The 23298-nt window shown below is 44.3% G+C and overlaps 1 protein-coding gene across 3 annotated transcripts in view; it reads left to right on the top strand.

Moving 5' to 3' along the window:
* LOC119964616 (inaD-like protein) overlaps positions 1 to 23298 on the top strand; it is a 391845-nt gene that overhangs the window by 324149 nt on the left and 44398 nt on the right. For all 3 annotated transcript variants that reach the window (XM_038794319.1, XM_038794317.1, XM_038794318.1), the window contains 3 exons: positions 879 to 1015; positions 10805 to 10888; positions 22230 to 22423. In XM_038794319.1, coding sequence (XP_038650247.1) covers positions 879 to 1015; positions 10805 to 10888; positions 22230 to 22423 — 415 coding nt within the window. The remainder of the gene's footprint in view (positions 1 to 878; positions 1016 to 10804; positions 10889 to 22229; positions 22424 to 23298) is intronic.

Genomic DNA, 23298 nt, shown 5'->3' with positions numbered 1-23298 from the left:
GTGCTACACATAGTAAATAGTATTGGAGTAGATTTTTAAAATCTTGGTGAATTTAATGCTAAATGTTTTCAGCCAATGCTGAGCTACTATCAGCAAAGCTAATAGAATGTTGACATGCATAGACAAAACAAGAGCATATAAGTTGGACACGTAATGATCAAATTGCATGGTGCTCACTGAACCATACCTTGAATGCTGTAACCAGTATCCAATCACCAAATGATAAGAGGCACATTCAAGTTCTGAACGTAATGGAGGAATAGCTCCAAAGCTGATAGCCAATGCCTGATTTATGAGAAAAGACTAGGTAGACTTGGATTTGTCAAGTTGAAGAAAAGACCCTTGAGAAGTGATCTTATCGGGATATTTAAGTTGGTTAGGAGTAGAAAACGGTCATCCCAATTATTACTTTAAACTGGTGGAGTAGAACAGATTAAATGAATAAAAGGTCATTTAGGACCAAAGTCAGGCAATTATTTTTCTCACAAAGAGTGATTAATGTGTGAAATAAATTTCCAAATAGAGTTGAAACCGAAGCATGAAGCCTGTAATTGTTCAAGAAACAATTGGATGCCATAATAGATGTTAAGATCTCTCTGGGTGGATGTATTACAATGGCTTTTCTTGACTGTTGTTATCTTGTAATCATAAAAAAAACTTTAGAAATGAAAGATATGAATAAATCAACATTCATTGTAGTTATGATTGTCTTGCTTTGATTTTTACTTTTACTACACTTAACAATGCACATTTATTTGAGTCCTAGTTGCTGGTTGTATGTATATGACATACTCACAGCACACAGTTTCTGAAGGATAAGCAATGCTTGTACTGTTCTCTGCCTGACTGTATGTTCCTGAATTACCCTGCTTGTAAAGGTAACATATCAATGCCTGGAGTAGTGCCAGATCCAGCAACATGTCCTGTAGTCCCAGGACAAGAAACTATCCTGGAAATATCAAAAGGACGTTCTGGACTTGGTCTCAGTATTGTGGGTGGAAGAGACACATTGTTGGTGAGTAACTTTCATTGTGGAGGTTTGGAAGGCTGAAAGTGGGGAGCATGTAATTCATGGAGGTGAATTGAATATGCTGGTTAAAAACCCAGTTAAGAAATACAAAATGTCTCTTTTTAACAGAGTAGCAAATTATGCAATGTCAAATCGGTCTGTATCGGAGTCAGCCCAGATAAGTGGGGAGGATTAGCATCAGGAAGGGTGTTCGGCTGTAAAACCACCAGCTCAATACAGAAAGATTATGCTCGATAAGAAGGAGTGATCAGCCAGCATTGGAGCAACCCCATGAAACATGGATAAAACCAAAAGAGAAAGGAAGGAAGGAGTAAATTATGAAATATAATTAAATAGTGAGGTACGTAGTTTACCAGTGAAGGTTAAATTACACACATCTTTTCTAAAAATCCAATTTAATACACCATAATGAATAATGGTTACTTCCTTGCCAGAATAGATGTTAAGATCTCAAGAAGGAATTTCTACACACAGTTGAAATTTAACCGATGTGAACACCGCCATCTTTACCGTCTGGACCCAACCAGCCAACAACAATGGCAGCACATCACACCTTTTAAAGTCTGCTTTTAGGGTGGCACGGTGGCACAGTGGTTAGCACTGCTATCTAACTCCGCCAAGAATCCGAGTTCAATCCCGGCCCCAGGTCACTGTCTGTGTGGAGTTTGCACACTCTCTCCGTGGCTCACCCCCCCACAACCCACAGATGTGCAGGGTAGGTGGATTGGCCATGCTAAATTTCCCCTTAATTGGAAAAATTAAATTGGGTACTCTAAATTTATTTTTTAAAAGTCTGCTTTTTATTCCCTCCACCAACTTATGCAGCTGGGCTAAACTCCACGCCACCTGCATCTCAAGGTAATGAGAACTAGCTCCTATCAACCAGAGAGGCAGTTCTCCCAACTTCCTCTCCTGCCCCGAGCACTAATTGGGAACACCTCACTTTTCGCCATGTTAAGCTTGTACCCCGAAAAGTGACCAAACTCCCCCAAAATCCCCATTATCCCCAAGCTCCCGACCAGAAATGTACAGCAGGAGATCATCTATGTACAAAAAAACTCTGCGCTCAACAGCCCCCCCCCCCCCCCCCCCCCCCCCCTCTCTATACACCTCCATCTCCTCGCGCTCCTAAGCACCATTACCAGTGGTGCAAAAGCGCCAGGGCAAAGAGCAGTGGGGAGAGTGGGCACCCCTGCCTTTTCCCCCGGTGCAACCCAACATATTCTGAACTGATTTTGTTGTCCGAACATTCGCCTTAGGCGCCTTATACAGCAGCCGAACCCAGACCCAAATTCCGACCCAAATTCCTTCCCAACCCCGAACCACTCAACGCTTCGAATAAGTATGCCCACTTCACCCGATCGAAAGCTTTCTCCGTGTCCATTGCCACAACCACTTCAACTTCTCAGCCCTCCGTAGGCATCATAATTACATTAAATAACCTTAATACTTTCGCCGACAGCTGCTGACCCTTCACAAATCACGTCAGGTCCTCACCTACCCCCGGCATACAATTCTCTATCCATGTCATCAGCACCTTCACCTAGAACGTTGCATCTACATTCAACAATGACATTGAGTGGTACGATCCACACTGTTCCGGGTCCTTGTCTACCTTTAAAATAAGCGTATCAAAGCCTGAGACAGCGTGGGGGGAAGCGCTCCCCTCTCCAACGACTGATTATACATCTTGACTAGCAGGGGACCCAGCTCCAACCCAAACCTCTTACAAAAACACGACTGGAAACCCATCCAGACCTGGGGCCTTCCCCGCCTGCATCACCTCCCTCAACCCGATTGGGGCCCCTAGCCCCTTCACCTTGCCTCCTCCACCTTCAGACCTTCAGGAACTCAAGCCCGTCCAAAAACTTCCTCTTCCCTTCATCCCCCACCAGAGGCTCCGAACTATACAATTTTCTGTAAAAAGCCTCAAAAACCTTGTTCGCCCCCTCTGACTCCAATACCACCGTACCCCTATCATCTCTCATCCTCCCAATTTCTCTCACCCTAGCCTGCTTCTCAGCTGGTGCGCAAGCATCCTACTGGATTTTCCCCGTACTCATATACCGTCTCTCTGGCTCTATGTAGAACCGCAGCATGTTTCATTCCCAGGTGTACTTTCCCGTCTCCTTTGCCCACCTCAGAATCTTCTCATCATCAAGAAAACGATTAAACCACACCACCATTGCCCCCGGCTGCTCCTCCACCTTCAGCCTCCTCAATGCCCTGAGCGCTCAGGGGAGGTTGGGTAGGGGGGGGGGGATCCAAGAAGAACCCCTCCCCCACCAACTTCTTAAACATATTCACCGCGTACTTTGTGGTTTGCATTCCCTCGATCCCTTCAGGCAATTCCACTACCTGAAGATTCTGCCTCCTGGAGTGATTCTCCAGGTCCTCCACCTTCTCCCTCAGCCACTACTGACCCTCCATCATGAGCATCATCTCGGTCTCCAACGAGGCCAGCCAATCCTCATGTTCTACCATTGACTTCTCCACATCCTGGAGCGCCAGATTCTGCACCTCCAGCTTCTATTCGACTCTCCCAATAGTCGCCCTGAGTGGCTCCACCTCCTTGACCAAGTCCTCTGAGGCCTTTTGCCTCTGCTGTTGGAACTTAGCATTCAAGAATTCCACCAGTTGTTCAGTAGACCACTGGGTGGGCAACAACACCCAGAGCCCTCCGCCATCTTTCCCCCTGTTGCACTTTGAAAAACATCTGGATCAGACTGCTGCCTCTTGTTCATTACACTCCTCGTCTGATAAGCCATAAACCGGCCCCATTTCATTAGCCTTCCTAATAGCTTGCTGCACCTGCGTGTTAAACTTCAGTGATTTAGGAACAAGGATGCCCAGGTCCATTAGTTCATCTACACTTTATAGTTTATTATCATTTAGGAAATACTCTGCACACCAGTTCCTTCCAGCAAAGTGGATTGCCTCTCATTTTTCCACATTATATTCTATCTGCCACGTTGTCCACACATTCAGTCTGTCCAATTTCTTCTGTAGCCGCTTTACATCTTCCTCACAACACACAATCCTACTTAGCTTTGTATCTTCGATGAATTCGTAAATATTACATTTCATCCCCACATCCAAATCATTGACATCTATTTTGAACGGCTGAGGCCCAAGGACTAATGCTTGCAGCACTCCACTTGCCACAGCCTGCCAATGCAAGAAAGATCCATTTCTTCCTACTCTCTTTTTCTACCCATTAGCCAGTGACACATATGTTGCCTCCTCTCCCATGTGCTTTTATTTTGTGAATTAACCGCCTAACCTCTTGAAGATGAAGAGAACGAGATGGAAAGACAAAAAAGTTTAGGGAGGGTGTTTGAGTCAGGCAGCTGATGACATCAGCAACTATACTGGGACAAAGTGAGTGGGGTGCACAAGAGATGGAGGAACAAAGAGCCCTTGGAGGATGGTAAGGCAGCTGAAAGTTACATCCAAGGCAATGGATGGATTTGAACACGAGGATGAGAATTTTAAAATTAACACATTGGTAGGCTAGGAGTCAATGGGCGTCAATGAGCAGGATGAGTGTTAGGATACAGGCAGGTTTTGAATGAACTTAAGTTCATGGAGGATGTAAGAAGAGAAAAAAGCCTGAAGAGCCCTAAAACAATGCTGTCTGGTGATAACCGAAGAAATTCAAAGGCTGGCTGCTTGGGGACTGGCTGATTAAAGCTGGCTGATCATAGCAGTGTAGAAAAAATGCTTGCTGGCTGAATAAATGATGCCATGGGATAACCAGAGCCATCTTCAAACTGACCGTGGAATATTCCGACAATGTTTACACTGCCTGGACAAACAAAGAATCAATTACATTTATACAGAGCTATTTGCAACCTGAGGATGTCCCAAAGCCAGTTGAATACTTTGATAAATGTGTAACCACACCATCTTGACGTAAATCTACATTGCAGTTCCTTCACTGTTGCTGTGTCAAAATCCTGGAATGCCCTTCCTACTGCAGTGGCTCAAGAAAGCAGCTCACCATCACTTAGAACATAGAACAGTACAGCACAGAACAGGCCCTTCGGCCCTCGATGTTCTCAAGGACAATTGGGGAGGGGCAATAAATGATGGCCTGGCCACAACACCCGCATCTGTGAAAGAATAGCAATAAAATTGTAACGTTTGAAATGTGGCAGCTCATTAGCACACAACCAAGCCCCAAAAACAGCAATGTGATAAGTACCAGTTAATCTATTTTTTAAATTATGTCGATTGAGAAATATAAATTGCAGGACATTGGGGATAACTTCCCTGTTCTTGAAGTCATATTTTCTTTAATTTACAGCTAAGAGAGCAACCATGCAATATTACCTCTAAGGTGCATGTTTGGGTGGCCATGCATAAATCAGGAATGTGCCATGCCGGGGACAAACAGGCTGTGCACAAGCAACTGTCCTTTTAAGATGTGTGCATGCTCGGCCACCTTAATCTTAAAGGAACTGTGCAGTGCAATAAACGTGCCACACCGAGCAGGAGGGAATTATTGCAGATGGGGTCGCAGTTAAATGTTTCATCTGAAAGATGCCACTTCTGACAGTACAATGCTCTGCCCGACCGCACTTGAATATCAGGTTAGATTTTTGTGCTCAGATTCCCGAAGGGGGACTTGAAACACAACTTTTTTGACTCCAAGACAAGAGTGCTACCAATGAATGACAGGTTTAATTTGCTGCTGTACAGACCACAGGGAGTGCTCAGGTAATGGCTGTTTGCTGCATACTACATGGCCTTGCTATGCAACAAGGGCAGCAAATGGAGCCTATGTAAGGAAACGTTTTGCCATTTGAGGAGGAATATGCTTGTGAGGATGCAGGTTACACCAGAGCAGAGAGGCTGGTTTAGCTCACTGAGGGGCTGGTTTAGCTCACTCGGCTAAATCGCTGGCTTTACAGCAGACCAATCAGGCCAGCAGCACGGTTCGATTCCCGTACCAACCTCCCCGGACAGGCGCCGGAATGTGGCGACTAGGGGCTTTTCACAGTAACTTCATTGAAGCCTACTCGTGACAATAAGCGATTTTCATTTTTCATTTTCAGCAGTCTGTCCCCATCTGTTTTTCTGGTACCATGGCCAGAAATCCTTGAGGGGGTGGTGAAGAAGCAGATGTTGCTGCCTTCCTGAGGGATACATGCACCATTCCCATCGGACTACAATTTTTCATTTCCACTGATATTTGGAAGAGTTGATCAGTGCGAGGTAAACGTCCCCATGTCAAAGGCAGTGGAGATGTTACACTAGTGAATGGTAGCAGTTTGAGCTTTGAATTAAGTTGTAAGAACTGTTGACAGAGGTACAGCAGCATTCATACAGGTGCAACAAGCTCCATGGTAAACTGCTGATGCCTAATGCCGGAGCGCCACACAAGTTGGGAGTGAACTTCTACAGTTCTTGGGAGTGACATGGCAGCACCTCTATAGACTATCCAAAAGTCTCAAACAATTGCCAAAGCTGGTAAGCAATAGAAATGTGAATGCCGTTGTCAAATGAGTAAAGTAAAAACAGGAAATGCTGAAAATACTCAGCAGGGCAGGCAGCATTAGTGGAGGTAGAAACAAATTTAATGTTTCTGGGTCAATGACTTTTCAGCAGAAGCATTCCAGTCAGATGACCAGCATCTTCAATACTTTTGTATTTATTATTGAGATGTGAGCTTCAGTGGCTAAGCTAGTATTTATTACCCATCTCTAGATGCTCCTTGAGAAAATGATGTGAAGCTACCTTCTTGAACCACTGCAGCCCACAGTGCTATTGGGGAGGGTGTACCAGGATTTTGACCCAATAACAGTGAAGGAACTGCAATATAGATTCAAGTCAAGATGGTGTGCGACGTGCAGGGGGTTATATATTTCCAAGTCAGAATGGTGGGTGGCTTGGAGGGGAACTTCCAGATGGTGGTGTTCCCATGAGTCTACTGCCCCTGTCCTAGATGTTAGTAGTTGTGGGTTTGGAAGGTGCTGCCTACAGAGCGTTGGTGAGTTCCAGCAGTGCATGCTGTAGTTGGTACACACTGCTACTGTGCATCGGTGGTGGAGGAAGTGCATGTTTGTGGATGGGTTGCCAATCAGATGGGCTGCTTTGTCCTTATGGTGTCAAGCTTCTTGAGAGTTGTTGGAACTGCACACATCCAGACCATCAGACTCCCACTTGTGTCTGGAGATGGTGGACGGGGTTTGCCGAGTCAGGAAGTAAGTTACTGCCCAGCATCTTCCCATTTTCCTGCGATGGGGGGAGTGACTGAGGTACCAGGGCAGCCAATTGAGCTGCTTAACGGGTCTAATTAAGGCTTGTGGTTGAAGGCTGACTGGTAATTTCTAGCATCCAGAGACAATGTAGTTGCCTGAAAGTTCCCTGGCATCAGACCAGGGGACAAATGGGGTGGTCAGGAGCTCCAGGCAGGCTTAAAGACCATCCCTGCCTGCCTAGTTAGATCTGTGGAAGGGCTCTATCTTAACCCCTCCCTGCTCCCCGTCTCCTCCCTCCCCGCTACTCCCTCCCTGCTACTCCCCCCTCTTCCCCTCTTCTTGCTCTCTTTCTCCCACTCTTGTTTTCCTCCTCGCACTACACGCCACAACAATAACCTGGAAACAAAATCTTTTTAAATTTTACATTTGAAAAAGTTGGTGAGAGAGTAACTGTCTTTTGGGGGCGCCTTCCCTCTCATTTACTTTGAATGGAGGATCTCCCATTGCCACAGTCCCCCTACCTCCCCCACCGCCAAAGGCCACTATTAATTCACAGACAGTAAGTGCTTTTTCTGACCTGGACTGCATGATACAAAAGCACAAAGGAAAATTCTATCTGGTAAATCTAGACCCTATTGACTTAGACATGTTGCAGGCCAACCCTTCCAAGTGCCGCAAACATTTCCAGAGCTTTGAGCTGCAGGCATGTTTTAAATAAGCGTCATGCCTGCCAAAAATTCCAACCTCCAATCTGACCAGTTTTCCCACCATTGGAAATATATGGGCAACCCATTAATGCAATTTTTATCAAGCTCGTACCATCAAAACTGTTTAAACATCAGCTGATGGCAATGAGCAAATGGCCCGATCATCCCACTAAATGTATTGTGTTTTTTTTAATGCATTTACCTTTTATAAATATAGGTAATGATTCCATTGTAATTAATGGAAGGGACATCAGTTGGTTCTATGAAGGGTTGGCCATCTACTCAGTTAGCTGCCCAGATGGTAAAGATGAAAAACTAACCCACAGTCTCAAGCACATGGCCATCACGATCGAAGTGCCACACCATGGCAACTTGCATTTATATGGCGTATTTAATGTACTGAAATGCTCACACATTATTGCAGATGCAAAACAGTTCTAAAGAAAGCCAGCTGTTGTGGTAGCATCTTAAGGAAAGCATATCAGGTTCTGGAGCAGTGTGCTTAAAAAATAACTGTTTGAGTCTCTAGTTTCGACATTCATCCGCAGAAGATTTTTATAAGATTAAAAAATGAAATTAGGATCAAATAAGAAGGGGGATTGATAAGGGTAGATGCCTGTTGGGGGTTTTGATATGCAAATTAGCATACCAGTGAGAGGGGGAAACAATGAGTATAGAAGAGATAACTTCCAAGTGGAAGATAAATGAATTGGCATTGAATGCTTAAAGCTGCATCCACAGGATAGGTAACATCAAAGGCAAAGAATTACATATCCATAGCACAATAACTGGAGAAAAGGCCACAGTCGAGTCATCTACCATCACAGCCATATCCAGCTGCAAAAAATAGTCTCCTTGAAAACAAGTTATTGCAAAAAGGGCAGCTGGTTAAAATCCAGCATTCAAACCTAGAAGGTTACGCCTTCGCTGAAACTGAAGACGGTTCTCCCAAACGTGGACAAATAACCTGTGCGTGGTAATTATCTGTTGAATCTAGCTCATCCGGTTATAGAATACATAGAAACATACATAGAAAATAGAAGCACGAGGAGTCCCCTCGTACCTGCTCCTCCATTCTTTATGATCATGGCTGATCATTGAGTTCAATACCCTCATGCCGCCTCCCCTCACCACCCCCTCGCACACCCTCCCAGACATTTTATAAATGTCTTTGCGATCCCCTCTCACTCTTCTAAACTCCAATGAATATAATCCGAAACGACTTTGTCTCTTCTCATGACAGTCCCGCCATCCCAGGAATCAGTCTGGTAAACCTTCACTGCACTCCTTCCATAGCGAGAACATCCTTCCTCAGAAAAGGACACCAAAACTGCACACAATACTCCAGCTGTGGCCTCAACAATGCCCGGCAATTGTAGTAAAACATCCCAGTTCCTTTACTCAAATCTTATTGCTATGAAGGCCAACATACCATTTGCCTTCTTTACTGCCTGCTGTACTTGCACACTTACTTCTGATGAACAAGAACACCAAGGTCTCACTGAGTATCCACCTTTCTCAATTTACACCCACTCAAATAATTACCAAAGTGGATAACCTCACATTCATCCACATTATAATGCATATGCCCACTCACTCTGCCTGCCCAAATCCTGCTAAAGCATCTCTGCATCCTCCTTACAGTTCACCATCCCAACCAACTTTGTATCATCTGCAAATTTTCAAATACTACATTTAGTTCCCTCATCAAAATCATTAATATATAATGTGAACAGTTGGGGTCCTGACACAGATCCCTGTGGTGCCCAATAGTCACTGCCTGCAATTGGAAAATGACTCATTTATTCCAACCTTTTGCTTCCTGTCTGCTAACCAGCTTTCTTACCATCTCAAGATACTACCCGCAATTCTAAGCACTTTAACTTTACATAATAATCTGCCATGTGAGACCTTATCGAAAGCCTTCTGAAAGTCTAAATAAACCACATCCACCAGTCTCCCTTGTCAACTGTACTAGTTCCATCTTTAAATAATTTCAATAGATTAGTCAAGCACGATTTCCCTTTCATAAATCCATGCTGACTTTTTCTGATTATACCACTGCTTTCCAATGCTGTACTATGAAATCCTTGGACACTCGCAATTTCCCTACTCCCGACATTAGGCTCATTGGTCAAAGTTCCCTTTTGTCTCTCAACCTCCCTTTTTGAACAGTGGAGTTATATTAGCACTGCTCCAATCTGTAGGAACCATTCCAAAGTCCAAAGAATTTTGGAAAATGACCGCCAATGGATCTACTATTTCTTGGGTTACTTGCTTAAGAACTCTGGGATGAAGATTATCAGGCCCCGGATATTTCTCTGCCTTCAATCCCATTAATTTCCCTAAAAGCATTTCCCTACTAAAACTGGATGTTGTTTGAGAACAAGGTGTATCTCAAGAGTTCAGAAAACGTAGGTAGTTGGGAATAAAGGTGCAACTTCATGTAATGCTGTGTTTAGAGCCATCAGTATAGTTACGTGTACTGTTGTAGTATATTATAGTCCTTCTTGCCATGTGTTTTTCTTGTAATTTACTAACTATTATTTATTAATTGATCACAAAACAACTGGATTATTCTTCCCTGGTTTGTGGATCTTGTGTCACAGTATACCAAATTGAAAATATACACCACAAATAAATGGTTTTCCAAGTTACCCTTCAGGGCTTTGGGATACCCTTGCATTTAACATCAGCGAAGGTTTGTCACACATGTCTGCTATTTCTTACTTTATTTCTTCAGGAAACAAATTGAGCATTTAATGAATACCACTGGGATTTATCTAAACTGATTAGGAAAGCAGCTTCCAGATGTGTACAAATTCTGGTAATGCTAAATGATAATTATGGATTTATTTCAGGATGCAATAGTTATTCATGAAGTATATGAAGAGGGTGCAGCTGCTAAAGACAGCCGGCTCTGGGCTGGGGACCAAGTCTTGGAGGTGAGTGCAACAGTGTTACATTATACTTTGGACATGTTGGATAATTGCAAAATATTGTAGTCTGGCAATTATTTCCAATAATCTAATTCCTTTTCTGGAGCTAGATCTCAGCTTCTCATATACTACTCAGCCTGTTTTCTCTCCAGAAAGATATCAGCTTTCTTCTGAAATTTGTTCATACTAGTTCAATGAGTTTCTCCAAAATTAATTTCTACGGTCTATTATTCTTTGGGTGCAAAGCTTCCACCTAATTACCTCTGACTCCAGTATTTGAACCGAAGCATCACATTGAACAAATTTCCTGTATTCGTTTGATAAATTCTATTTATAAATATGAAACCAATCAGATCCCCTCAAAATTAACACTTTTCTAAAAAGATCAAATCAACACACTTTTGTCCCACAATATCTAATGTGCAATCGTTATATATTATAACAGGTGTAACTTTGTTAGTTTGTTATTCGGTGATGGTTGCCATGCATAGGTTGCCGTGCATGATGAATGTGTGCTCTTTTTCAAACTTTGGGATAAGCTGCATGGACAGAGGCATGTAAATTGTTAAGTTCTTAATTTTAACAATCATGCAATACTTTGTTCTTTGTTTTTAATGTTCCAAATGGCACAACAATAGTTACAGTAAATCTCATGGTTAGCAAGTGCCAATTTGTAACCCTATTAAAATATCATGAGTATTTAGCTCGGGTTGATGTTGGCTCTTTATGGTTTTTAATCAGTTCACAATTTCCTTCACATGTCAAAGCCACAATCAGATTAGAATTAGACACTTTGAACAATCATCTTTTATGTATTTCCAGAACATATCCATCCACAGAACTTTCCCTTAAGCTTTTGGACGTGCTATTGTGTTGAAGATAAGAGTTTAATGCCAAGTTCCCTTCATCTTAATGAATAACTGTTCTCTTGTTTACAAGACATCAAAGACACTGATACTTCTGTTACACTAAGATATTGATTATGTTTTCCTCTAAAGATTCCAATAAATTATTTTATTATTTTACTGGTGTAATAACTGACTGAACAATACTTTTTATGGAGAGGCTGGGGTAGAGAGCCAACTGTTTTACCACACAGCTAGAGTAAGGATAAAAATCTAATGATTGCATTATTTGATAAAGTTAGGACTTCCATTTGTAAAATGTGACTGTAATCAGTTGATTCAAAGTACTTGACTGGAAGCTGAAGGAATTGGGCTGTAGCTGCTTAACCAATGCCACTGTGTCAAGAAGTAAAACAAATATCGCCATTTTATATATTGCTCAAGTGTCCAATAGGCTGTGAAAAGCTGATAACTTGCCTGTAAGTACACATGGGTAATTTCCCCATCTTTGTGTGTCTTAACAAATGCCAGAGTCAAATATTTGAGGCTTTTTTGCTTTGACTTTGACTGAAAACAGTTCTACCACCTTGTAATGCAAAGAATTTATAGCATGGGAACAGGCCGCTTCGATCAACAGGCCTGCCAGTGTTTATGCTTCACACGAGCCACCACCACACCAAGTATGTGTTTACCTGTGAATTCGGAACTGTTATAAAGCAATACTCCATTTCCAGCTTTTCGAAAAATAATACTTCTGACCTAATTTTTTTAAAATAAAATGTAGAAAAAAATTATGTTGCAGAAGAATGCAAACATTTGAATGCAAACTCAAACTTTTTCATATTTTAAGTGAAATATGCACAGTGGCCAGAGAATATAAAATATTCTTTTGTTAATGATCCGTACATGTTAAAGCAGTTAGCATCCCAGTATAGCCACTGAATGCACTGACATTGTGTTACGTGCTTTGTTCTGTAAATCTGTCCAACTCACTGCTATTACCATTATTTGAAGAAAAGTTAATCAAATTGTGAACACGTTTAGCAAGTGGCCCATTATTATCAGATACTGTGTTTTTTAATGCAAATGCCAAGACCCATCCATCTGTTCTGTTCAATCATCTGTAAACACTGAAGTGCCCACTAATGAGCAGATTAGAGAAGTGACTTCCTGGCATCAGACATTGAAAAATGGGCATATCAAAAGCTTTCTATATGCGTGTATGTGGGCACCAACCTACTAAGCTGTCACAGGCAGGCAGAAACAGTTCCATTTTTTTATTGCAGCATTTATTTGCATTTTCAGTGCTCCATTAACAGCACAAAGATTGATATTGGTTGTGAAACTAACTTATCATGTGAGAAGCCTTTTCCAGAATCGCTTCTTCACCAGTCCTGTCGCACCTTACTTATCATCTGATGTGTACCAAGGCCATAACAACTGTAAATTCTATTTATATGACACCTTCAACATAACAAAACTCAAAAGTAATTTACAGCATCATTCTGAAAACAGATGCATTGTCAAGTAAAGTCACCATGGTCCCAGATAGCCTGCTTTCTCCTTTAACGGGGAGCTGACTGCTGATGATTTAACCTGAGAATCACCGCACTTCAGGTGAGGGGGAAAGGCGAAGCAGAGCTTTTCATGAATAACCACAGCTGGTATGGGTGCTGTTGGCCTCACTGTACATCATGAACCAGCTGTCCAGCCAACTGAGCTAGACTGGCCTCAGATACAAAGTCAAGAAAGGAGAAATTAAATGGGAGTAACCAAAATCTCGATGGACAAGATGGGTTATATGAAAGTTTCTAGAGCAGAAGTGAAAAGATGAAGAAAATTAGGATGGAGTCTCGGTTGAGAGGTAACCAAATCCATTATCAATGCTGGGATAGAAGTAAGGGAATGTACAAGATTCTGGAGTCAAAGGAATGGGAGGGTACATGGCTTGAGGAGGGTGCAGAATTGAGGGGGGCGCCAACCACTCCGACGTCGAGCCTCCCCAAAGGTGCGGAATTCTCCGCTCCTTTAGGGGCTAGGCCCGCGCTGGAGTGGCTCCCGCTCCGCCGATTGGCGGCAATGGCCTTTGGTGCCATGCCAATCGGCGTTGGGGCTGGCCGAAAGGCCTTCGCCGGTCGGCGTGAGTCCGCGCGTGCTCCGGAGTGTCGACGTCACCACCGGCGCACGCGCAGTGGAGGGGGTCTCTTCCACCTCCGCCATGGTGGAGGCCGTGGCGGCAGCGGAAGAAAAAGAGTGCCCCCACGGCACTGGCCCGCCCGCCGATCGGTGGGCCCTGATCGCGGGCCAGGCCACCGTGGGGGCACCCGCCGGGGTCCGATCGCCCCCCCCCCCCGGGCCCGCTTGCGCCGCCAATCCCGCCGGCACAGAGGTGGTTTAAACCACGTCGGCGGGAGGCCTGACAGCGGCAGGACCACTTTGGCCCATCGCGAGCCGGAGAATTGCCGTGGGGGGCCCGCCAATCGGCAGGGCGCGATTCCCGCCACCGCCGATTCCCGGGTGGCGGAAAATTCCGGCCATGGCGGGGGCGGGATTTACGCTGGCCCCGGGCGATTCCCCGACCCTGCGGGGTCGGAGAATTCCGCCCATGGTGTCTAAACCTCAGCTAAGGGTCAGTGTGGATACTGGATGTCAAACAACCTGCTTTATTCCTCTGAGAATAACTGGGCAAACAATGGAACCAGGGCATGGGGATTGTGTTCTAAGGGGGAGGGCAAAGTTTATGGCTTTGGTGCCCATAATGTTGAACTGAAGCCTCTTTTTTCCAGAAGCTTACCTGTAGTAAGATGGATACCAGAGATATTTGAGACCACAAATTGCAGAGACCCTCAGTGGACAGATTGTGAATCTTCACAGTCAGGGCAATAGGAAAATCTACTAAAAACACATTGGATGTGGCAGGTATACAGGCATAATTACCATGGAAGAATTCATAGCCATAAAACTTTGAAAAGAAAAGATGGCAGGTACCGTTGAATTTGAAACGCGCAAATGTCACTTCATTATTTAATCATTATAATCTTTATTAGTGTCACAGGTCGCCTTACATTAACACTGCAATGAAGTTACTGTGAAAAACCCCTAGTTGCCACATTCCGGTGCCTGTTCGGGTACACTGAGGGAGAATTCAGAATGTCCAATCCACCTAACAGTACGTCTTTCGGGACTTGTGGGAGGAAACCGGAACACCCGGCGGAAACCCACACAGACACAGGGAGAACATGCAGACTCGGCAGAGACAGTGACCCAAGCCAATGAATCGAACCCAGATCCCCGGCTCTGTGAAACAACAGTGCTACCCACTATGCAACCTGCCGCCCTCTTCTCTCGTCTCTGCACATAACTGAAGTTCCTGATCGCTAAAACCATTGTAGTAAATCTGCTTTGCACCCTGTTTCTATGGGTTTCTTAGGACATTGATGACATTTTTACCTGTAATCTTCCAGTTGGGGAAAAAGCAGCATAGACTCTAATGTCACAAAATTCTTAATGATTTGATTGTCTCCGTGTCTGTACCTTGCATTTACTATCTGTTTCTGAATTACAAATTGTTGCTTGGCATGTCTCTATTTTCTGAAGTTTCAGTCAATCACTTCCAAGTATAAAGCACAGAAATAGCTTAAGTTAAATGGTGAAATGCCAAAATGTGGAACTAGACTTGTATCTGATGAACTGGAAATGCATGCAGCTTATTCTATTAAATATGAATGTTTCTAGTATGCCCATATTATACTTAATATGGGTGGCATAGCAGCACAGTGGGTAGCACTTGCTTCACAGCGCCGTGGTCACAGATTCATAGAATTTACAGTGCTGAAGGAGGTCACTCGGCCCATCGAGTCTGCACAGGCCCTTGGAAAGAGCACCCTACATAAGCCCACACCTCCACCCTATTCCCTGAACCCAGTAACCCCACCTAACCTTTTTGGACAGTAAGGGCAATTTACAATGGCCAATCCACCTAACCTGCAATCTTTGGACTATGGGAGAAAACCGGAGCACCTGGAGGAAACCCACGCAGACACGGAGAGAATGTGCAGACTCCTCCGAGACAGTGACACAAGCCGGGAATCAAATCCAGGCCCCTGGAAAATGACATGGGAGTTTATGTCAGGAGCTTTTAAATCAGTGGTGAGTTAAGAAAGTGAAAATGGCATCTTGGTTTAACCTTTTTGGTACAAGTAGAGTTGTTACAAAATCAAATTATTTTGATTTACTTTAGCTGGCTTTACTTCTGGACAATCGTTCCATTCTGTGTTTCAATCCCCTAGCAGAAATTTGCAAGCATTGTTTTGACGAAGATTCTGATTTTGAAAGCTCAAATGTGTTATTTGGTCCCTGACAGCTGGAATTATTATTTTGTTCCCTGAAACTGGCATTAACAAATATTGTGGTCAAGTGTGCCATCTACTGGAATCGTGTTGAGGTGTATGCATCTATTTTGAGGACATTTGATACTTAATATGCAACCCATTGAACCAAAGGTTGTTTAAAAAGAGCCTCAAAATTGAATGCTCAATTATGCACAATAATATAATGTAAGTACGAAATAAATAAAAGAACAGCTATGTGATTGGATATTCTTCACTAATTAAAAAAAATGGAGTCTACAGTGATATGTAACTTAATTTTAAATTTGAACAGCTAGCAAGAAATAAAAAACTTTTACACTTCGATAATAGAATACAATGATGTAAAGCTCTGCAGTTTAACCTCAATTAGATGTAGCCGAGCACATTTTATCCATATAATTGAAAGGTTTGCATCTTGCTTGTGTATTTGTCACACATAGTCAGCAATGCATAAGCCATGCTAATTCATTCAAATTTAATTTTTACTAAAAGGCAACCCTCTAAAAATCACTAACACTTGCTTCATTAATAGTTAAGAAATTTTCATTTACCGGGACTTCCAGTGGCGGCCATGGGTGTGAGTGGTCGAGCTGCTTGAAGGCATGAAAAAGAGCTCTTTTTATCCGAAAATGGGAGTAACGTCGAAGGAAAAGTGTAGCTGAAAGTTGAAGAAGTTTCCCCCCCCGGGTGTGCCTTTTTGGTTGGTTACCAAACCCGGCAGAAAAAGGTGAGAGACCTGGCCAAGGAGTTGGAAGAGATCTGTGACGCAGCAGTTATTGGAAAGAGGGCAGAGGGGGCAGAGTCAGTGCAGGTTGAAAGGCCCCATATGCAACAGTTGATTGCTTTCATCAGGAAAGAATTCCATCAACAAAGGATAGAGGTGCAGGAGGATTCATCGAAGGCCATCGAAGGGACATTGGCATCCCTGAAGGGCTCAATGGAAAGGGTTGAAAAGTGTCTGGAGGCACAGAGGTCGCAGATCCGAGAGATGGAGAAGGTGATGTCAAACCACAGCAATCGGGTGGTGGCATTGGAGGCGGAGGTGGGGCTTCTAGGAGACCTTTTCAAGACGCTGAGAGCAAAGGTGAAAGAGCAAGAGAGCAGGTAGAGAAGGCAGAACCTGCGCATCGTCGACCTGCCTGAAGGAGTGGAAGGCACGAGTGCCATGAGTATGTCTCGAAGATGCTGGCAAGGCTGGTGGTGGAGGGGGCTGGACATGCCCCTAAAGTGGATAGAGCGTGGATACGTCTCTGAGGCAGAAGGCCAGAGCGGGGGCGCCCCCCGAAAAGGTGGGACATGCTGCATCTGACTCTGGCATGGAGGGTCCAAGTAGATGAAGATGAACGACCTGCCAAGGTTTGGTTTCTATTCATATTCCAGACACTTCCGATTTTTGTACCAAAGGCCTTTTTCCAGAAGCTGAATACAATTATCTTTGTGTGAATAGGCAAGGTACCAAGCGTCAAGAGGACCCCATTACAGAGGCAGAGGCAGAAAGGGAGGGAGGGGTTGGCATTGCCAAATCTGCTGCATTATTGGGTGGCAAACGTGGAGAAGGCGAGGCGGTGGTCAGAGGGAGAGGGGGCAGAATGGGTTAGGATGGAGGAAGAATCATGCAGGGGGTCCAGCCTGCAGACTAAGGTGACGGTGGCGTTGCCACTAGCGTCAGTATCCCAAATATCACCCCCAGGTCCAGCCCAACCTCCCTGACAATCCTCGTTAGTACTGCGAACACTCCCGGCCAGAGTTTCTCTGACTTCTCGCAGCCCCAGAATACATGTGTGGTACACATGACATGGGCAAGAATGAGTGGGTTCTTCTAGGGAATAGCAGACGAGTGTGAGAAGTGCGGGGACCAGCAAACCACACATGGAGAGCCCAGTGGTGCAATCCACAGTGTAGGTCTGGAACCAGTTGAGGAGGCACTTTAGGATAATGGGGATGTCTTTGTTAACTCCACCGAGCGTCACAAGAGATGTCGGAGAAGCCAGAGCTGATGGAGGGGAGCGAGGGAGATGGACTGGTTTAGCACCGGGCTAAAGAGCTCGCTTTTAAAGCAGACCAAGGCAGGCCAGCAGCACGGTACAATTTCCGTACCATCCTCCCAGAACAGGCACCAGAATGTGGCGACCATGGGCTTTTTACAGTAACTTCATTTGAAGCCTACTTGTGACAATAAGTGATTTTCATTTCATTTTCACTTTCATTTCATAAGGCCAATGTCGTGGCCTTCGCCTCTGGTTGCCCGTCAAAGGATCTTACTGGAATGGCAGTCGGCAACTCTGCCGGGGGTGGCGGCCTAGCTGGGAGACCTACGTGATTTTATTTGTCTGGAAAAGATCAAATACGAATTGATGGGTTCAGCGGACGGCTTTGTTGAGGCATGGTGGAAGATGTTGATGTCCATGTTTGAGGAGTTGTTTGTCACTGGGGTGGGGTGAAATTTGTACAAACTGTCTAACTGTGTGCTGGGGAGTATGTTTCCCAGACTGTTTATGTTCTGGAACTGTTTGGAATAAAATACGTTTTTATACAACGAAACTTTCATTTACAAAAAGAAACCATTCACATTCCTGAAAGACATTTTTTTCCTGAAATCGTGCTCACCGTAACAAATTTCTTTTTTAAAAAATTATATATTAATCATGTAAACAAATTCAACAAATATGAAAAGAAATTTCAAATGTTAAGAATAAAATGTATACTTAAAATGTATTTTTCCCACATGAACATCCTCCCTCTTGGGGCTTGAACAATACTTCAATTCTGTTCCCGGGCCTTTAGTTGGGCTGACAGGTGAATGATTTGCATGCCTCCTTGTATGAGTGGTGAGAGCCTAATTAATTAATAATCCTGATTGTCAAAAGTAGGCTTACATTAACACTGCAATGAAGTTACTGTGAAAATCCCCTAGTCGCCACATTCCGGCACCTGTTCGGGTGCACAGGGCGAATTCAGAATATTCAAATTACCTTACAGCACGTCTTTCGGGACTTGTGGGAGGAAACCGGAGCACCTGGAGGAAACCCATATTTGTTGAATTTGTTACATGATTTATATATCGTTTTTTTTAAAGAAATTTATTATAGTGAGCAAGATTTCAGGAAAAAAATGTCTTTCAGGAATGTGAATGTTTTCCCCCAGACATGGGCAAAAGTGCAGACTCTGCACAGACAGTGACCCAAGCCGGGATTCAAACCTGGGACCCTGGAGCTGTGAAGCAACAGTGCTACTGTGCTATCACCCTCATGGCTGCTTTCTTACTATCACTGTTGCATTTTTACGTTGGGATGCAATCATTATATTTTCCATGCTTTCCCTTGAGTATCGCTACATTCTTGGAAAGAAACAGTAAGATTTAGTAAGACTTGCTCATTCTCCCCGTGTCTGCATGGGTTTCACCCCCACAACCCAAAGATGTGCAGTTTTGGTGGATTGGCCACACTAAATTGCCTCTTAATTGGAAAAAAAAATTGGGATTTAGTAAGACAACTGCGTATGTTATTAGGACACGGAGACCTTTATTCTCCTTCTAGACTCCCACTGCTGCTATTTAGGTCTGGATGGCTGAATATACAAAATATATAGTGCAATATTTGATACACTACATATATGGCAATGCAGAAGTCAAAAAACAACATGGAGGAGGAAAACAATTGAGGGAGGTGCAAATGGAGCAAAGCTTTTAAAAATAACTACTTGGGCCCAAATTTCCATTAACGGGAGACAAGCCCAGCTGTTATAAAAAAAAACAATAAACCCAAAAACAATCCTTCAGTATTTATCTATCACACCCCCTCACCCCCTAGTCAATCCCCATTCCCTATCCATGTCAACTTATGCCTTTCTACCCACCCCTTAGCCTTTATAGTCCTTGTGCCAACTTAGTGCTAACTTGTACCAACAATGCCCCCATTCTCCACCATTTTCCCTTGCACTCTCCATGTCAACACACCCAGTAACCACCATAGGCAGACCTCAGGTGCCATGGTGCAATTAAATAAAATAACGTTCTCAGTGTCTACTGATGATTTGCCATTCACAAAAACCCGTTTAATACATTTGAATTCTTTCATGTACTTAATTGCTTAAAAAAACTAACGTTTTTATTCTTAGCTCCGCATCAAAGATTTTTTAACCACTTACTGATGTCAATTAAACTGTAAACTTCTAGGCGTCCCCCAGCCCAATGGCAGGTTATGGAATTACTCATGCAGCATTAAGTCCATAATGTTTTGTTTTTTTAAATAATTTTTATTCAAATTTTCACATTTTCACAAAAAAGAAAACAATAACAGAAAATTCTAAGAACAAGAAAAAAAACAGAAAACAAAAAACACACCTGTCCTCGGTCCCAAAAAACCGGCTCATCCTTGTCCCGGTCATATGAGCCCTATGCAGTACCTTAAACTGTATGAGGCTAAGCCTCGCACACGAAGAGGAGGAGTTCACCCTTTCTAGGGCATCCGCCCACGTCCCCTCCTCAATCTCCTCACCCAGCTCCTCCTGCCATTTATCTTTCAGCTCCTCCACCGAAGCCTCGTCTACCTCCTGCATCACCTGGTACACTTCCGAGATCCTCCCCTCTCCAACCCATACCCCCGAGAGCACCCTGTCCTGGACCCCACGCGGCGGCAGCAGGGGGAACCCCGCCACCTGCCGCCTGACAAACGCCCTTACTTGCATGTACCTAAAGGTGTTCCCCGGGGGGAGCCCGAACTTCCCTTCCAGCTCACCCAGGCTCGCAAACTTCCCGTCTATGAACAGGTCCCCCAGCCTCCTGACACCTGCTCTGTGCCAACTCAGGAACCCGCCATCAATTCTCCCCGGAACAAACCGGTATCGGGGACCCCATCGAGGCCCCCACCTCCCCCCCTGTGCCGCCTTCATTGCCCCCAAATCTTGAGGGTAGCTGCCACCACCGGGCTCGTGGTATACCTTGTCGGAGGGAGCGGCAGCGGCGCCGTTGCAAGCGCTTCCAGGCTCTTACCCACATAGGATGCCATCTCCAGCATCTTCCATGCCGCCCCCTCCCCGTCCATTACCCACTTACGCACCGTCGCTGCGTTGGCAGCCCAATAATACCCACAGAGGTTGGGCAACGCCAGCCCCCCCCCATCCCTGCCCCGCTCCAAGATCACCCGTCTCACCCTTGGAGTCCTTGTGCCCACATAAACCCCGTAATGCTCCTGTTAACCTGCCTGAAAAAGGCATTCGGGATAAGGATGGGGAGGCACTGGAACAGGAAAAGAAACCTCGGGAGCACCGTCATCTTGACTGACTGCACCCTACCAGCCAAAGACAGCGGCAGCATGTCCCACCTCTTAAACTCCTCCTCCATTTGCTCCACCAGCCTTGTGAGGTTTAGCTTATGCAAGGCCCCCCAGCTCCTGGCTACCTGAACCCCCAAGTACCTGAAGCTCCTCTCTGCCCTTTTCAGTGGGAGCCTCCCAATCCCCCCCTCCTGGTCCCCCGGGTGTACCACAAACAGCTCGCTTTTATTAAGTCCATAATGTTAATCTTCAGGCTCATGTCAACAGAAAGCAAAAGCCAGTAAAATTGCAAACACTGCGTTTCTTTCAATTGTGAACTTTTTTTTCAATTAAAGTGTTTGTAATTTAAGTGCCTTGACAGCTTGGCACTGAGTTTATCCAGTTTTTATGCTCATTTTATTTTTAACAATCCCATAGGGGTACTTGGCCTCGATGGAAGAGGTAGCCGGACCTCTTTAAAAGTGTACCCAACGTCTCCAAATAACACCGCAGCTTTAGACATTTTACTGAAATGTCTAAAGATCACGAGTCATGTTTTGAACATCCTACCATTGAAAATTGCATCTGTTTTAAGGCAGCAGCATTTTTACATGTGCAGTTGCCTCCATGAACCATGAATGTGCAAACTGCAACCCGCCTTCATTTCCACAGGTAAAAATTATGGGTGCAAGGTTTGGGGACGGAACCTCTGGAATCAGGGTTCTGGGCCATTTTGGCTAAGATACGAAGCCCTTCTGACTCAGCAAAAACTCAGGCCTTGCACCGAGCATCAGTAACTCCTCAAGAACTCAATTTATTTATAATTTAAAATCTAGTCCTGTGATGAATGTCTAGAGAGATCTACTTTGTTTTCTATTAGGTAAATGGAATTGATTTAAGGAATGCAACTCATGAAGAAGCAATCACAGCATTGAGACAGACACCCCAAAAGGTGCGACTCACTGTCTTCAGGGATGAAGCCCAGTACAAGGATGAAGAGAATTTAGATGTGTTCCTCGCAGATCTTCAGAAGAAAGTTGGCAGGGGACTGGGCCTGAGTATTGTGGGAAAACGGTATGTAGAACTATTAATTTTTCTCATGTACCATGTTAAAAATTAAGATGACAGTGTCTATGAATGTACAATTGTCTTCGGGACCATGGGTTAGAAGATGTTTACAATGAGCAAGAAAACTCCTGTTGAAAGAATTGTGGAACAGATATTTACTGATAGTGATATGAGTCATAGTGGTCTGCAGCAAAGAAAAGGCCCTTCAGCCCATCACGTCTGAGCCATTTAAAAGCAAACACCTATTCCATTTTCCAGCACTTGGCCCGTAGCCTTGCGTGCTTTGGCTTCGCAAGTGTACATCTCAATATTTCTTAAATGTTATGAGGGTCTCTGCCTCCATCACCCTTTGTGAGTTCCAGAATCTGGGTGAAAAGGCTTTTCCCCACATCCACTCTGAACATCTTGCCCCTTACCTTAAATCTACACCTCCTGATCATTGACACACCATCAAGGAGAATGTTTCTTCCTGTCTACCTTATATATGCCCTTCATAATTTTATACATCATAATAATCTTTATTATTGTCACAGGTAGACTTACATGAACACTGCAATGAAGTTACTGTGAAAAGCCCCCAGTCGTCACATTCCAGCGCTTATTCGGGTACACAGAGGGAGAATTCAGAATGTCCAAATTACCTAACAGCACGTCTTTTGGGACTTGTGGGAGGAAACCGGAGCATCTGGAGGAAACCCACACAGACACAGGGGGAATGTTCAGACTACGCAGACAGTGACCCAAGCCAGGAATCGAACCTGCGACCCTGGCGCTGTGAAGCAACAGTGCTATCCAGTTTTTTCTCCACAGATGCTGTCAGACCTGCTGAGAATGTCCAGTATTTTCTGTTGATACTTCTTGGATCCTATTTCTGGAACCAA

Source organism: Scyliorhinus canicula, chromosome 4 (assembly GCF_902713615.1).
Source record: "Scyliorhinus canicula chromosome 4, sScyCan1.1, whole genome shotgun sequence".
In the NCBI taxonomy this organism is placed as follows: domain Eukaryota; kingdom Metazoa; phylum Chordata; class Chondrichthyes; order Carcharhiniformes; family Scyliorhinidae; genus Scyliorhinus; species Scyliorhinus canicula.
Note: the sequence above shows the minus strand (reverse complement) of the source record. Positions and strands in the feature narration are given on the sequence as shown.